Source organism: Pelodiscus sinensis, chromosome 1 (assembly GCF_052426305.1).
Source record: "Pelodiscus sinensis isolate ZL-2025 chromosome 1, ASM5242630v1, whole genome shotgun sequence".
In the NCBI taxonomy this organism is placed as follows: Eukaryota; Metazoa; Chordata; order Testudines; family Trionychidae; genus Pelodiscus; species Pelodiscus sinensis.
The window spans coordinates 87569457-87585854 of record NC_143052.1 but is presented as its reverse complement, the minus strand read 5'-3'; the positions used below and the strand labels follow the sequence as shown (position 1 = coordinate 87585854).

Genomic DNA, 16398 nt, shown 5'->3' with positions numbered 1-16398 from the left:
GTCTATAAGGTGCCACAGGACTCCTTGCCGCTTTTGCAGATTCAGACTAACACGGCTACCCCTCTGATAAAAAGGAGGAAATCCCACACAGACCAAGTTAGGGTGCTAACTAGACACATAGTTTTGCCAAGTCCAGAATGTCAGAGCTTTGATATAGAAATTATTCACTGACTATTATCCCAACACTTTAGTCTGTCTGACCTAGGTTTTTGTGCATTTGTAGAATGAGTAAGTGTATTCAGTTTAATTTGTAGTTGCATGATTTTTCTTTCTGTTTTCTGTTTTTTGTGCTAAATAAATTGTCCGGGTATGTCTACACTACCCCCCTAGTTCGAACTAGGGGGGTAGTGTAGACATACCCTCCTTTATTTGAGATCATTTGTTTTTATTGACTGTCAGTGTGGAAAATTACTGTGAGTCACTCCTGAAAGGAAGAAAGGAAGCTCTGACCTCTAAGAAGCACTAACTTTCTTATTTGATCAAAGACATGAGAATCAACTGATGCATTCCAAGAGGTTTTGTTCATACTCTAGCTTCAGTCAGATTGGAGCACAAGAAAAATAAGAAAATGTCATAATCATATCATTTGAACTATTATATTGAGATTGTAGAATACTGTTCCAAGATGCCTTGGATAACCAAAGCCTTCAGCAATCACTTTATGTAGGATGACTTTCTGGGAGCTATATTATAAAATTGTGTGGCAGCAACTAGAAATTAGATTTTTCCAGGTTTGAACTAAAGAAATTTGAATTTCCTTTCAACCACCATGCTGAAAATATCACTGCAAGGGGTGAGCAGGACAGTTAGGTTTTCATTTGTGAGTATCCCTGTTGATGTTTCAGGGAATAGACGGGGCACTCACTTCAACACAGAAGACCTAGAGTCAATAGGATACCATTTCTGTGATGCCCTCTTGGATTACTGTGATCCAGACAAAAGTAAGGTAAGGAAAGCCCTTCTTAGAACTCTTGAAATAAAAATATTTCTGTGATTGAAATGTAGTCCTCTTTAAAGGTAATACAGTGAAAAATTGGTTAGCTAGCACTCTGTTAACCAGAAAACTTTGTTAATCAGCATTGCCCTCAGCCATAATATTGTCGTGTCTTCAGGCGCGTGCACCTGATTCCTGCCTCTCCAGCCAGCTATTATGGGCTTCTGACAGTTGGCAGTGATGGCTTATGTCACCAGCAGGTGCCTCCTTTTCCTGCATCAAGCTATCGGGAACTGATTATGCTGGTAGGGGACAGTAAGCTTTATTGTCTGTCATATTCAGTTAACCAGCAACCTTCATTCCATGAGTGCCAAAACAAAACTTTCACTGTAATAACATACACTATATTGGTTTTGATAAATGACTTTTAATAAGGCAGTGGACTTCATTATTAACTAAGTGTATGATCTTCCCTAGTATTATCTGTGTCTGAAAGAATTAGAGGAAATGGTGAAACAGCAAGCTAAGACAAACTCAGAGAATCTTAATTATGACTCAGATGCTTCTGTCACAGGTGCCATGTTAGACAAAGAGTCCAGGTAAATCAAATTATTAAACTATTGAGATTTATCTTATCTCATTATACACTTTGGTAAAGAGAACTGCAATAGGAATTATAATAGTGTGTGTATATAATAATTAGAAATGAAAAGTCTGTCTGCCTCTGTTGGTTTGTGCAAGAACTCCTAAATGATAAGAACTAGTGCCACCAAATTTGGTAAGACGCTTCCTCTTACCCTAACTTAAAGCAAGGTCAGGGTTTGGTTGTGCTAGGAACACAGCAAGGAGGACCATAGATGATTCTGGCCCACAGAGTCCAGGTATAGGGATGATGGGCTGTGAGTCAGGAGTGTAGCTGGTGGTGTCAGCAACTCATCTGGGAGCCCTGTCGGGGGAGGTGGGGGGGTGCTGCAGTGAAGAGATCTTGCCCCAGCAGCTAGGCAGTATCAGGAGGCTGGCAGCAGCCGTGCAACTCCAATCCAGGCAGCAGCAAGAGAGCTCTGGCTGTGGCCGCACAGCTCTGACCCCAGCTACACAGTTCCGGCCCTGTTGTGGTGAGGCAGCGTGCTTCTCCTCTGACTTATCCACCCCTACATGTCAATGGAGAATTAAGTCTCCAAGGCCTAATCAGCCTTTGACCTCACTGCTGAAACTGACAAGTTTTCAAGTGATTAATGAAATCAGTTCGTAGATCTCCAAACTCATTTTGCAAGGAGTAATCTTTTATAACTTTTTCAAAATCTTGATGCTTCTAATTAATACAGGAAATTAAATATCTCTTAGCCCTTTGAGTACATTATTTTCAAAATGCCTATTCAAAATACTGTTTCCATTATGAATTACTAAGAGGCAGTTGCCCCAAAGCTAAAGTCTTCACTTCTCTTGGGGTATGTCTACACTACCCCACTAGTTCGAACTAGCGGGGGTAATGTAGTCATCCGCAGTTGCAAATGAAGCCCGGGATTTGAATTTCCCGAGCTTCATTTGCATGAAGCCGGCCGGCGCTATTTTTTTAAATGCCGGCTAGTTTGAACCCCGTGCCGCGTGGCTACACGCGGCACGGAGTAGCAAGTTCGGATTAGGCTTCTCGCCTAGCTGTACTTCTCGCTTCCTAATCCGAACTAGCTACTCCATGCCGCGTGTAGCCGTGCGTCACGGGGTTCGAACTAGCCGGCATTTAAAAATGGCGCCGCCCGGCTTCATGCAAATGAAACCCGGGAAATTCAAATCCCGGGCTTCATTTGCAACTGAGGATGACTACATTACCCCCGCTAGTTCGAACTAGCGGGGTAGTGTAGACATACCCTTGGTGAATAATAAGCAAATGAAGAGATAAAGTTTTGTTTTTAATACAAACAGTATTAATGACTGCAATACAGTGCAGCTTGTGAGAGAACTAATAAAAAGAAAATAAGATGAAATGTTATTAGATGAAAAGACATAAAATAGAGTGAAAATGCAACATAAAATTATAGTATAGCTTGTCAGTAATAGGAAATGTCATCTGCACACATCAGATTGTACTGAAGAACCAAGGTTCTTTAGAAACCCCATAACTTTCATGATCAAGGTCCCTGCTGTTACATTGCTTAACTTCAGACCTTGCAGCCAATACACTGGAATTATGTTCTTTAGATGAGGGAAGTGTGAAAACCAGAATCTATACAGCATTTCCAGTTGGGCTACTGTGTGTAGGAGGGTGCAGGGCACAGCAATGGCTTCTTACATGGAACAACTCAAAAATATATTTCCAGTCCAAAAATTAGGAAATAAACCAGAACAATGTTCAATTTTTTCACAGTACGCAAGCTTCTGACAGCTCAGACTCCAATGATACAGCTACACACTGCCTAAAACCAGATACTCAGGTACAATATAAACTTCTCTCAGATGCTTTAAACTCTTTATTGAGTGTAGCAAAAGAAATTGTTCCACTGAAAGAACAAGTTTTATGTGCTTAAGCTAAACAGGAGGTGAATGCGTATCATATAATGCTAGTTAATCAAGTATGCCTTTGGAATCACTTCCCTATTAGTGGGTGGAGTACAGTAAATGGACTGTGTTGGTCTACCACGTTTCTGAGCTGTACTGTATTTCCATGAGCAGAACAGATCTGTAATACAGAACAGTAAACAAAATTGAGGTCTTCTCATAATCTTTTGCAACTGCTTTGAGCGGGGGGCTGGACTCGATGACCTCCTAAGGTCTCTTCCAGCCCTATGATTCTATGTTTCTAAATGCGTCATAATCTTCTGTACTAAGTTCTTCAGAGTTTAGTTTTCATTTCGAAAGAAAAACAATTTCTGGCTCTTCTGATTACAAAGAAATATTTTTACTGTTTAAAAGAATAAGCAGGTCTAGGATTATAGTGTGCATAACTGGAATGCATCAGATTCAGCTTTTTATTACAGAAAGTAGATAAAGTGACTAGAGGAGAGGCAATTCTAGGTTTGACTCAGACAAACATGGAAGAATTGATTGAGAAGTTGACGGTGGAAAGCAGCTTAGATGAAAGTGATCATCAAAAGAGCTCTTGAATCTAAGAAATGGTAGGAAGGAAGACAGCAGAATAAATACAGTGGACTTCAAGAAGGCAGATGCTAGCAAACCCAGAATTATTAATTAAGATCCTGTGGGAAGCAAGGCAAAGGGAAAAGAGAGTTCAGGAGAATTGGCAATTTTTGGAGAGATGTTATTAAAGACACAAAAGTAAACTATCCCAAAGCGCAAGAAAGATAGGAAGTATAGTGAGTGACCATTCTGACGTAAACAGGAGATCTTTAATGATTTGAAACTCAAAAAAAGAGTCATACAAAAGTGAAAACTAAGTCAAAATATAAAGGATAACTATAAAAATAATACAAACACGTAGAGACAAAATTAAATGGTCAAGGAAAAATGTTTAAACTAGCTAGGGACATAAAGGACAATAAGAAAACTTTTTACAAATATATGAGAAGCAAAAGTCAACATGAGGACAGGGTAGACTTATTACTGAGTTTGGAGGGAAAGACAAAAAAAATGCAGCAATGGCTGAAGTGTTAAATGTCTTTTTGTGTCACTTTTTTAAACAAAAGTTAGCAGTGATTGGACAACTATCAGTGTAAATGGGATAGGATCTGAGACTAAAATGGGAAAAGAACAAGGTAAGAATTATTTGTACAGGTTAGATGTCTTCAAGTCAGCAGGGCCTCATCAGATACATCGTAGAATACTTAAGGAATTGGCTGAAGAGATTTTTGAGCCATTAGCTATTATGTGTGAGAACCTGTGGAGGATGGGAGATCCCAAAAGTCTTGAAAAGGGCAAATACAATACTCATGAAAAGGAGAATAAGGACAACCCAAGGATTTATAGATCAGACAACTTAACTTTGGTACCCAGAAAGATAATGGTGCAAATAATCAAACAATCGATACAATTTTAGAAAGAAAAGAAAGTGAAAAATAGCAGTCAAAATGGATTTGGCAAGAACAAATCATGTCAAACCAGCCCAGGATCCTTTTTTGACAGTGTAACAAGCTTTGTGGGTGGGGAGAAACTGTGGATGTGATATAGCTCAAATTTTAGTAAGCATTTGAAAGTTTAGTTTTAGTTAGTTAATTAGCTAGTTGGAAGTATAGTCAGTAACAAAGCCTTTCCCTGGCACCAGGAGGTGCCTCAGTCCTCGTGGTTCTTGAACCATGGGTGTCATGCCATAAACCCATGCCAATTAATGACCACACACCAGCTGTCTGAAGTGTCTAGGGTAGGCCCACATGCAGGAGTATTGTAGGGTCTGCAGAGGCTTCAAACCCAGAACAAAAAAGTACAGAGACATAGACATGAGTTCCTCCTCATACAGGCAGTGTTTTGTCCCCCTTCAGAGCCAAGTAATGAGACTTGGCACTGAGCACTTTGACTTTTGTGAGAAGCGCCATTCCATCTGTCTAGTAATGAATAATTACTCTGCACCTATGACCCGGGGTTCCCAACACTGACATGCATCCCTGCTGCCAACAAAGTCTACTACAGCATGGGATCCTAAGCACCACTCTCCATTTCCACAGCTGAGAAAGAATCAGAGAAAGATTTACCAGGAGTGTTCTCCAAACCCAAGGTCTATGGGCCATAGAGACGCCAATAGAATGCAACCCATGCCAGGCCACTCAGAGATTCCAGCAGGGCTTGTGGTACTGTTGATTCCAGCCCAGGGAAGAGCACTGTTGATACGGAAACATTGGGCTCTCCCAGGATTCGACAGCCCTGATACTATCATCTTCACTAGAGAGCAATGGAGTTGTGTCCCTCTTGGTGCTGCCATCCCCAGCCATTGGGAATTGAGAACAGTAGCACTGGAAAGGAAGACCACTGTGACACTGAGGCAGGTGCCATCAAAGGGCAAGCCAGACTTATTGGCATAGCACCACTCTTCTCTCTCCCAGCACCATGCTTTGACATCAGTCAATGTCATTCCACCATGGTTGCAGAGAAGTGGCTCCTCGGACTCCAGTCCCAAAGAGGAGTTCTCCACCTCAAGCGGGAGCAGACACAGCTCTGGTTGGCAATACCCTACAGCTGACATGACCCAGGGTAGGCTGTCAACAGCCTGGCCACCAGTACAATGGCAAATGCCACTACAGTGTAACTAGAGCTATAGTGCCTTCCCATAACTATTATAGGATGCACCTCAGGAGGGCAGCCCAAACGTGGCTATTCAGGTGGAGGAGATCTCTGAATTCTTTCATGCCCTACTGGATATTTTAGCAGCCTCAGGGTCATTGCAGGTAGCCCTGCTATTGAATGATACCATCCTGGGCTACGTCTACACTGGCCCCTTTTCCGGAAGGGGCATGTAAATTTCACGAGTCGTCGTAGGGAAATCCGCGGGGGATTTAAATCTCCCCTGCGGCATTTAAATAAAAATGTCCGCCGCTTTTTTCCGGCTTTTAAAAAAGCCGGAAAAGAGCGTCTAGACTGGCCCTGATCCTCTGGAAAAAGTGCCCTTTTCCGGAGGCTCTTATTCTTACTTTGAAGTAAGAATAAGAGCCTCCGGAAAAGGGCACTTTTTCCGGAGGATCGGGGCCAGTCTAGACGCTCTTTTCCGGCTTTTTTAAAAGCCGGAAAAAAGCGGCGGACATTTTTATTTAAATGCCGCGGGGGATATTTAAATCCCCCGCGGATTTCCCTACGACGACTCGTGAAATTTACATGCCCCTTCCGGAAAAGGGGCCAGTGTAGACGTAGCCCTGGAGTCTTTAAAAGCTCTATGACAGACTCCTGCATGAGAAGTACTTTATATCTCTTAGAAGGCATGAATTTTTGTATACCTGTCTCCCACTGGGCTCGCTGGTTATTTCAGCAACAAATGAAAGAAGAGACAGAAGTCAACAGGGGTTGGCACCTCAGGATGAAGATGCCAAAAACCTCAATCTTTTTGGCAAAAAGGTCACTCAATAGGCAGCTTTCAGCTTAGGATCGCTAAACATCAGTTGTTCCTGGGCTGGTATGATTTCAACTCTGGAGGGCAATAGTGATATTCAGGACGCTTTGGCCAGTGAAGTTCAGGGATAAGTTCTCAGTCCTACTCAAGGAGGAGAAATCAGTGGCTAATGCATAGCTCCGGGCAGATTCTGCAGCTTGTTCCATGGTTTCAGCTGTGATCATGAGGTTAAGCTCATGGCTTCAGTCTTTGGGGTGGCCCTGTAAAGTTCAGCAGATGAACCTGGATCTTCCATTCAAAGGCAAATCGTTCTTCTTGGAGCAGAAAGAGTCGAAGCTGCATAGCTTAAAAGACTGTGAGGCCACCCTTACTTCCCTGGAGCTGCATATACAATACACTGTCAGGAAGCATTACACACCCCCAGGCCCAATAAATGATCTGCTTCTAACTGCCACAAGGGAGACAGGAGTACAGCAGGAGAATGAACAGAGACTATAAAAGGAAGCCTGTATCCCAAACTTCATCTGCCCTAGTGCCTGCTTCCACAAGAGACTCTCAGTGATCTTCAAACAGTATGTTCTGTGTACCGTAAGTTACACCACTAATGCATAAAGAACAAATAGTCTAGTAGCACCTTAAAGACTAACAAACATGTAGATGATATCATGAGCATCTTCTTGGATACCTGGGGGTGCTCCACAGTGGGTGTTGGTGCGTTCCAGCGTCCCCAGGGATACTCATCTTAAAGAACATCAGTTACAAGAAGGTGAGTAATCTCCTCTTTCTTGGGCACAACCCATTTCTTCAGATGACCACTAATGCTGTGTAATTACCATGATTATTTTCTCTCTCATTTTATTAGATTTATTTCTTATCAGAGATTGATCCACCATTTCTCTTATATGGGAATTTATTTGCCATTTCTTCCATGTGTCTCCTGCAGGCCTCCTCAAAGAATTGCCTTCTAACCTCAGTCCAAGAATTATCCATTTATGTATTATAAATCCAGATGTCCAAATATTTAGGACAAACATTTCCAGTTCTGAAGAATTAATATTTACCTGCTAAAACCAGCTGAATAAAAATTTAAAACAGATTCTAGACTTACTAGCAAATACTTTTTATTCATACAAGAATAAAGTGGATTTTTTTTTCTGACATTGTCAAACTCTGCATTCACTCTACCCCACCTCCAACCATCAGGTACATTGTGTATGTGTATCCTAAAGAGTGACACAAGACTAGTAACTGTGGGAAGTAGTAGCCCCCAAGTAGCGTAAGAAATCTTCCTCAAAACCTAAGGTTTTCACTTGATTTACCAAAAACCACTCCTACCTTCCTCCAGCCAGCTGGAACATGCTTACTTAGAGGGGTGGGAGGTGCGTTCGCACCCTTTGTAACCCCCAACCTCCATGTACGGGCCTCTTGAATAACTCTGATTTCAGATAAAAGGGAATTTGCAGTGAAAATAATAGATGTTAGGGGACATGACTCTATTTTTTTCTGGACCCCAGTTACCCAACATGGTAGAACTTCATAGAAATGTAAGGTGTGACTGTTTCTCATCCATATAAATTCTGATTTGTTCACTAGGTAAAATCCAAGAAGAAGTGCATGAAAACAAAGAAAGAGAGGAATTCCTTTCTAGAAACACTGGGAAAGAACCATAGAAAACATACACAAGAGCAAGTGGTAGGACATGAATATTTCAGGAGTTATATATGTGTTAGTGAATTATAGTAGCATTTGTCCATCAGGACTAGGATGATCACTAGAGCTTTACTATTTTGCATTAATAACTTAATTGTGAATGATTGCACTTTACATATTAGTCAGTAAGCAACAAACAGTAAAAAAGTAAGGACATTGCAATACATATTCTGCAAGAAACAGAGTATTTTCTGTGAAAGACTAAAGTCATTGAGTATTCAGGATGCTCAGCTTTTCACAAAATCAGCCTTCTGTTTGGTCAATTTCAGTTCTAATTAGGGATGTTAATAATTATGTATTTGTGTAAATGTGTAACCACTGAAATTTACACGCCATTTACATGAAGGAGGGCAGGCAGGAGTACCCGCAAGCACTAGCTCCTACCTCCCCCCTCTCCCCTCCCCCCACCTCTGATAGAGAGGCAGTGGCACAGGGGGCAGGTAGCTCTATGGGAGCTGCTATGCATGGGACCTAGCTTGAAAGCCAGCTTTCTGCCTGTACTGGCTCCCACCTGTCCCTCTACCTCTCAGTGCTGCAGATGGCTCCATGGGAGCCGGCAAGCCAGAAGAGCCAGATTAAAAGCCGGCTTCCTGTGTATACCGGCTTCTGCCTGACCCCTCCTCCCCCCCGCATTCCCCACACTGCTGCCTCTGATAGAGAGGCAGTAGTGTGGAGCAAGGGGAGGAGAAGGCAGTTCTGTAAGCTCCCAGCTCCCCTCCCTCCCTTGCTACCTCTGATATAGATGCAGCAGGGGCAGGGTGCATGTAACTGTTAGGATTAACAGCCTGGGTTTATTGGTTAATCATGTAAACGATTACACAGAACCATCTTTAGTTTTAACTGCTTACAACCTCACCTCACATTCTGCTAACACATATTTTGTAGTATATATTGATAAAAAATACAATCCTATTCTATTCATGTGAAATTTCACTGTGTTTTTTGCTATTAAATCTTTGCTGAGATGGGGAAAGAAATTAAAATTGTGTTGTGCACATTGTAGATTGTGTAGGATATCATTTCTACCATATGAATAATAGCACGAAGAAATAGTAAACTGTTATGTAAACTATTACTTGGGGAAGATTAATAACTTTTACCAAATCGGTTTGAAAGCATAGTAAATTACCATTTCTGAGGGAAAATATAGCATAATTTGAGTAATTATGCAATATGTTATGCAATGTTCTTCTTCCTCTGAGGATCTGGGTTCTAAAGTTGCTAATTTAAGTGAAGAGATCAGTGATTTTTATCAATATCTGCTCTTGTAGCCTTGAAGAAATGGCAACAGAATTTTATATAATTTATTAAAGCTGTCTGAAGAGAGTTAGGATTTGAATTGCGTGCAATATCCTGAGTCACAATTTAAGTACATTGTCCAGCCCCCCTCCCCTTGGGGAAAGCTTGCATGCAGCCCTCACCCACATTTTGCCTGACCCAGTCTAGAATACTAAAATAGCTCACAAATTTAAAATAAAATATAGTAATAAGTTAACAGTTTTCTATGTGCCTTTGGAGGATGTATGTATACTATGGTGCTGAGCACATTATTGATAGTTCAGATCAGAAATCCCCAATTTATGGAGCATGCTCCATTAGAAGGGCTTGAAAGAACATCAAGAGGACTGAGGCCTGGGTCACCCCCTACGGGGGGGGGGGGGGGGGGAAGAATCACTACCCAGGTGTAATAATTTTCTTTATGTGTATGTGTAAAGATGGTTATTTATTGTTTTCCATTTAGAAAAAAAACAAAACTTCAGAAGAGAATTTTCACAGCATCCCTAGGAACAGAGGAAATGGAAGAAAAAATGTGAGGGCTTTTCAGTACTCTAAACCAGTGTTTCTCAACCAATGGTATGAGTACCCTTCGCAATACTTGAGAGAAGTCTGGGGGGTACATCAACACAGCTGAAATTTGGAGAAAACTGAATTTGTGTTTTAAGTTTTACAGCGCTTTATTATTTTTTTACTTTTTACACCCAAAAATTTCATCACCCACCCAGCTACAATTAAGTTGTTTAAACAAATGTGTTGCAATGGTAGGAAAAAATTGTGTTCCTGAAAACTGTAGGTACTGGGACTACACAGTTAAATAAATAAATAAATAAATATTTTAAAGGGGGACTTTACAAAGAAAGGTTGAGAAAGACAGCTCTAAACTATGGAGGTACCTTCTTTCAGTTTAGGAAGTTGTTCTTTATCTAACCAGAGAATAATATATGGGCAACTTAATTCAGAAGCAGTGAATTTGGACACATTATCGTGATAAAGTAATAATAATTAATCTAAAAAAGATCACTTCTCTTTATTGTTAAATGTGTTTATCTTAGGGCACAGGTTTCCAGCAAAAGGAAGGTATCAGTATCCAGTCTGGGATAGGATGTGAATGACTAGTCGACTATCCAATAAGCAAATGCTTATTGGATAGTGGACATGCCAGTCGACTAGTCGCTAGTTCCCCTTAAAGCCCATAATAATTTTATCATTTTATGGTATAAGTGGCATAGAATTGGACTTCTGGCATATCAATTACAATACCATTACAGTACTAAATGCCCTGATAGCTCTCATCACCGTATTGTTTTGACAGGTGCCCCACCTCTAGCCTCACCACCTCCCATGGCCCGCCCCATGAGCCCTGCCTCTCAGCCCTCCTCTCCCGTGGCCTCTCCCATGACCCAACTAACCCCCTGCCCCTAGCCCTGCCCCAGCCCTCTCCCCAACCTGCACATGACATCCAAGATGACATCCAAGATGGCATTCCAACCAGTGGCAAGAGGGGCATGCTAGCAAGAACATAGACTTTAAAGTCAGAAGGGACCACCATGATCATCTAATCTGACCCCTAATCTAATCTAATCAATGCAGGCCACAGAATCTCACTCACCCACTCCCAGAATAATCCTCTCACCTATATCTCAGATATTGAAGTCCTCAAACGATGGTTTAAAGACCCCAAGATACAGAGAATCCTCCAGCAAGTGATCCGTGCCCCATGCTACAGAGGAAGGCGAAAAACCTCCAGGGCCTCTGCCAATGTGCCCTGGAGGAAAATTCCTTCGTGACCCCAAATATGGCGATCAGCTGAACCCTGAGCATGTAGGCAAGACTCACCAGCTAGACACCCAAGAAAAAGTTCTCGATAGTAACTCCTATCATCCCACCATTGGCCTATTTATCACTGATAGTGAAAGGTCAATTAGTTGCCAAGATCATGTTATCCCATCAAACCATCCCCTTCATAAACCCATCTAACTTAATCTTGAAGCCAGATAGGTATTTTGCCTCCACTACTTCCCTTGGAAGGCTGTTCCAGAACTTCACTCCTCTAATGGTTAGAAACCTTTGTCTAATTTTGAGTCTAAACTTCCTGGTAGCTAGTTTATATCCATTTGTTCTTGTGTCCACATTGATATTGAACTTAAATAATTCTTTTCCCTCCCTGGTATTTATCCCTCTAATATATTTAAAGAGAGCAATCATGTCTCCCCTCAGCCTTCTTTTGGTTAAGGTAAACAAGCCAAGCTCCTTGAGTCTCCTTTCATAAGACAGGTTTTCCATTCCTCGGATCATCCTAGTGGCCCTTCTTTGTACCTGTTCCAGTTTGAATTCATCCTTCTTAAACATGGGAGACCAGAACTGCACACAGTATTCCAAATGAGGTGTCACCAATGCCTTGTATAACGGCACTAACACCTCCTTATCTCTACTGGAAATACCTCGCCTAATGCATCTCAAGACCGTATTAGCGTTTTTCACAGCCATGTCACATTGGCGGCTCATAGTCATCCTGTGATCAACCAGGACTCCTAGGTTCTTCTCCTTTACCATCACTTCCAACTGATGTGTCGCCAGCTTATAACTAAAATTCTTGTTATTAATCCCTAAATGCATAATCTTACACTTCTCACTGTTAAATTTCATCCTATTGATATTACTCCAATTTACAAGATCATCCAGATCTTCCTGTATGCTATCCCAATCCTTTACTGAATTGGCAATACCTCCCAACTTTGTGTCATCCGCAAACTTTATTAGCACACTCCCACTTTTGGTGCCGAGGTCAGTAATAAAAAGATTAAATAAGATTGGTCCCAAAACTGATCCCTGAGGAACCTCCCTCCAATCTGACAGTTCACCTTTCAGTATGACCTGCTGTAGTCTCCCCTTTAACCAGTTGCATATCCACCTCTCAATTTTCATATTGATCTCCATCTTTTCCAATTTAACCAATAATTCCCCATGTGGTACTGTATCAAATGCCTTACTGAAATCAAGGTAGATTAGATCTACTGCATTTCCTTTATGTAAAAAATCTGTTACTTTCTCAAAGAAGGAGATCAGGTTGGTATGGCACGATCTACCTTTTCTAAAACCATGTTGTAATTTGTCAATGTCCCTAACTACTTTCTCCTTCAAAATTTTTTCAAAGACCTTGCATACTACAGATGTCAAACTAACAGGCCTGTAATTACTCGGGTCACTTTTTTTCCCTTTCTTAAAAATAGGAACTATATTAGCAATTCTCCAGTCAAATGGTACAACCCCTGAGTTTAGAGATTCATTAAAAATGTTTGCTAATGGACTTTCAATTTCATGTGCCAGTTCCTTTAATATTCTTGGATGAAGATTATCTGGGCCCCCCGATTTACTCCCATTAAGTTTGGCTTTTACCTTGGATATGGTAATATCTACCTCCATATCCTTATTCCCATTTGTTTTGTTGCCATTATCCCTAAGCTTTTCATTAGCCTCATTAAAGACTGAAGCAAAGTATTTGTTTAGATATTGGGCCATGCCTAGATTATCCTTAACCTCCACTCCATCCTCAGTGATTAGCGGTCCCACTTCTTCATTTTTTGTTTTTTTCCTATTTATATGGCTATAAAACCTTTTACTATTGGTTTTAATTCCCTTTGTAAGGTCCAATTCTACATGCCTTTTAGCCTTTCTCACTTTGTCCCTACATGCTATAGCCTCAATAAGGTAGCTTTCTTTGCTGGTCCCTCCCATCTTTCACTCCTTATATGCTTTCTGCTTTTTCTTAATCACCTCATCCCATGGCCCGCCCGATGGGCCCCGCCCCTCAGCCCTGCCTTTCCTATGGCCCCTCTCATGGCCTGCCCCTCAGCCCTCCCCTCCTATTTCCCCTTCCATGGCCCAACTAACCTCCTCCCCCCAACCTGCACATGGCATCCAAAATGGCATCCAACTGGTGGCAAGAGGGGGCGCACTAGCAAGCATACAAAGACGAAACATCTGACAGTGCAACTGGCTCAGGCAGCAATGTTGATTACAACACAGACAAAGAGTTGAGTGAGGTAAAACGATAACATTTTTTGTGGTGGTAAATGATTTCAACAAAAAATGAAAAAATTCTGTGTCGTAACCAACATTGCCACCAGAGTCAGTTGTGATGTCTGTGACCTGTTATTAAGCACAAGGTTTAACTCCAGTCTTCTATACACATATTTAATTTCTTTCAAATAAATAAAGTTGCTTTTACCTCCTGTTGTTCTTCTGCCTCTGCAACGGGCGCCAGTATACTATGCCCCAGCATTGTGCCCCGCTCAGCCTTGGTGTGGTTATTTGCCCCTCACCCTCCACCAGCTGATTTTCCTTATCACTCGCATTGGCCTGCATCCCAGGGGTCATGTCCTCGTATACATTCTCTTCTTCTTCTTCTTTCTCGGGACCCGCAGCCTCATAAGCGTTCTCTTATTCTACCTCAATTACTTGTAAAAACATAATATCTGTATAACACGCGTGCAATTTTCCACATTTTGCTATAAAATAATACAATCCGCCTTACCGCCATCTTCAGTTCTTCACCCGCCATAGGTGACGTCGGGTTTTTCTGCCCGCTGCTCTTCTTCTCTTTCAGGGGCGGCAGTGCTCCCCACTTTTTCAGTTCTGTCTCTCTAGCATACAATTTATGTCTTGAATAATGGATATGAGACAGCGGGATGACCCTCAGAATGCCGCAGCAGTGTTCAGTTTCCTTGGTGTCTGTACAGGTCTTGAGGCCAGCCATAGAGCTGTATTGCCCAACCTTAAAACCACCCATTGCGAAAAATCAAGCTTTTATACATGAGGACAAACGACCATTGGGTAGCTTTTTTCAAATAAGTCTGTTTCTGAAACAGAAAATTCCGCTCTGTGTCTAATTGGTCCCCACTGGGGTTTGCCCCACTAAATTCTGTTGGTCCTGTCTAAACGGTATAGCTGAAAATCTATTGGATGAGTGTAAAGGGAGGACCGGTTCCCAGGGCTCTCCGCCTCGCCTCCTGTCATTTCTGCTTCCGGCCACTGCTGGGGAAGGATGTTTTGCTCTTTGTGTGCTTGCTAGCACGACCCCTCTTGCCACCGGTTGGATGCCATCTTGGACACCATGTGCAGGTTGGCGGGAGGGCTAGGGGCAGGGCTGGGAGAAGGAAGTTAGTTGGGCCATGGAAAGGGCCATGGAAGGGGCTGTGGGAGGGGTGGGGCCCATGGGGAGGTGCCGTGGGCAGGGCCACAGGAGGAGTGGGATTAGGGGCGATGCACCTTTCAAAACAATATGGTGATGAGAGCTATTGAGGCATTTACTACTCACTACTGAATGATCATAAAATAAACCTTATGTGTAGTCAGTAAATTGAAATTTACAATAATCCTGGTCTTTTAACTACACTACTCACTAATAGAAAAGAAACAATATTCTACTCATGGCTGGAGCAGGCAAACATATCACAATCAGACACAGTTGGTAGCAGGCAGCCCAAAAATGTGACCTAACTTTTGTCACCATAAGTTGTTTCATAACCCAAATGCTGTTGGGCAGAAACAGAGTCAAGTTTAAAAGGGATCCATGTACTCAGGACTTTGTTGTAAATGCAGTGACCTCAGGAGAGGTAGGTATTACTATTATTTATTTATGTCATAAGTAGAAGTGTATAACTGATTATTCTCTTTCAACTTATTCTACCTTGCAAGTCCCATGTGTAAAATTATACCTGTATATGACTGCTTGCAGGACTGGACCATTAGATTGGAAGCCGTAAGGTTTCAGGGGAAGTATTGTGTCTTTCTTTAGGAGTCGTGGGGGAGCAGCAGCTAGTATACTTTAGGCTCTTTCGGAATACAGAAAATAGTAATTAATAATGCACTGTATATCTAAAATTTAATACACTTTTGGTATTGATCAACTGTTATCTCAGGCTTCTCATTTCTAACCATATTGCAGCTTCCATCCTGCCTGTTGATATAAAGGGTGCCTGATGTATCTTCCTGGTTTTTTCCCAGATACATCTTACTCAGAAAGTAAAACTGATGTAGCTACACAGTGAGTGCAGGAAACATGGGAATGAAGTTCTAAAGCAAGAAAGAGAGTCTTGGGTCTCTTGTTACTAGAATAAGGCATAGGCAACAAAATCAGAGTGCTCTCAATGTCTGCCATTTTATTTACACTGCTCTGTTGGTGATCAGTGGGGTTCTGTGCCAACACAAGGGATCATCAGCATAGAATCTCTTACAAGTTCAGGACCTAAGTCTGATATTGAAGTTCAATATGGTATCTCATATGTATGTTTTCTCCCATCCCACTTTAACTTCCTTTTGATACTCTTATGGAGCACACCTCCCCATTCTAGCCCCTTAATTGGGGTCAGATTATCACAAAAATTAAGTATGTATCTTTATTTCCTAGGAGCCAAACTGTTATGAAAATGTGACTCTTATTGTGGGTCTTGGTTGCTGAAAATCTGGCCCTGCAGACAAGATTTTTTTAAAA

At 41.7% G+C, this 16398-nt stretch overlaps 1 protein-coding gene across 3 annotated transcripts in view; it reads left to right on the top strand.

The window, feature by feature from the left end:
* The window catches only part of AGBL3 (AGBL carboxypeptidase 3), a 67221-nt gene that overhangs the window by 37167 nt on the left and 13656 nt on the right, over window positions 1–16398 (top strand). For all 3 annotated transcript variants that reach the window (XM_006125919.5, XM_075934340.2, XM_075934333.2), the window contains 5 exons: window positions 846–946; window positions 1412–1533; window positions 3297–3363; window positions 8511–8609; window positions 10369–10437. In XM_006125919.5, coding sequence (XP_006125981.5) covers window positions 846–946; window positions 1412–1533; window positions 3297–3363; window positions 8511–8609; window positions 10369–10437 — 458 coding nt within the window. The remainder of the gene's footprint in view (window positions 1–845; window positions 947–1411; window positions 1534–3296; window positions 3364–8510; window positions 8610–10368; window positions 10438–16398) is intronic.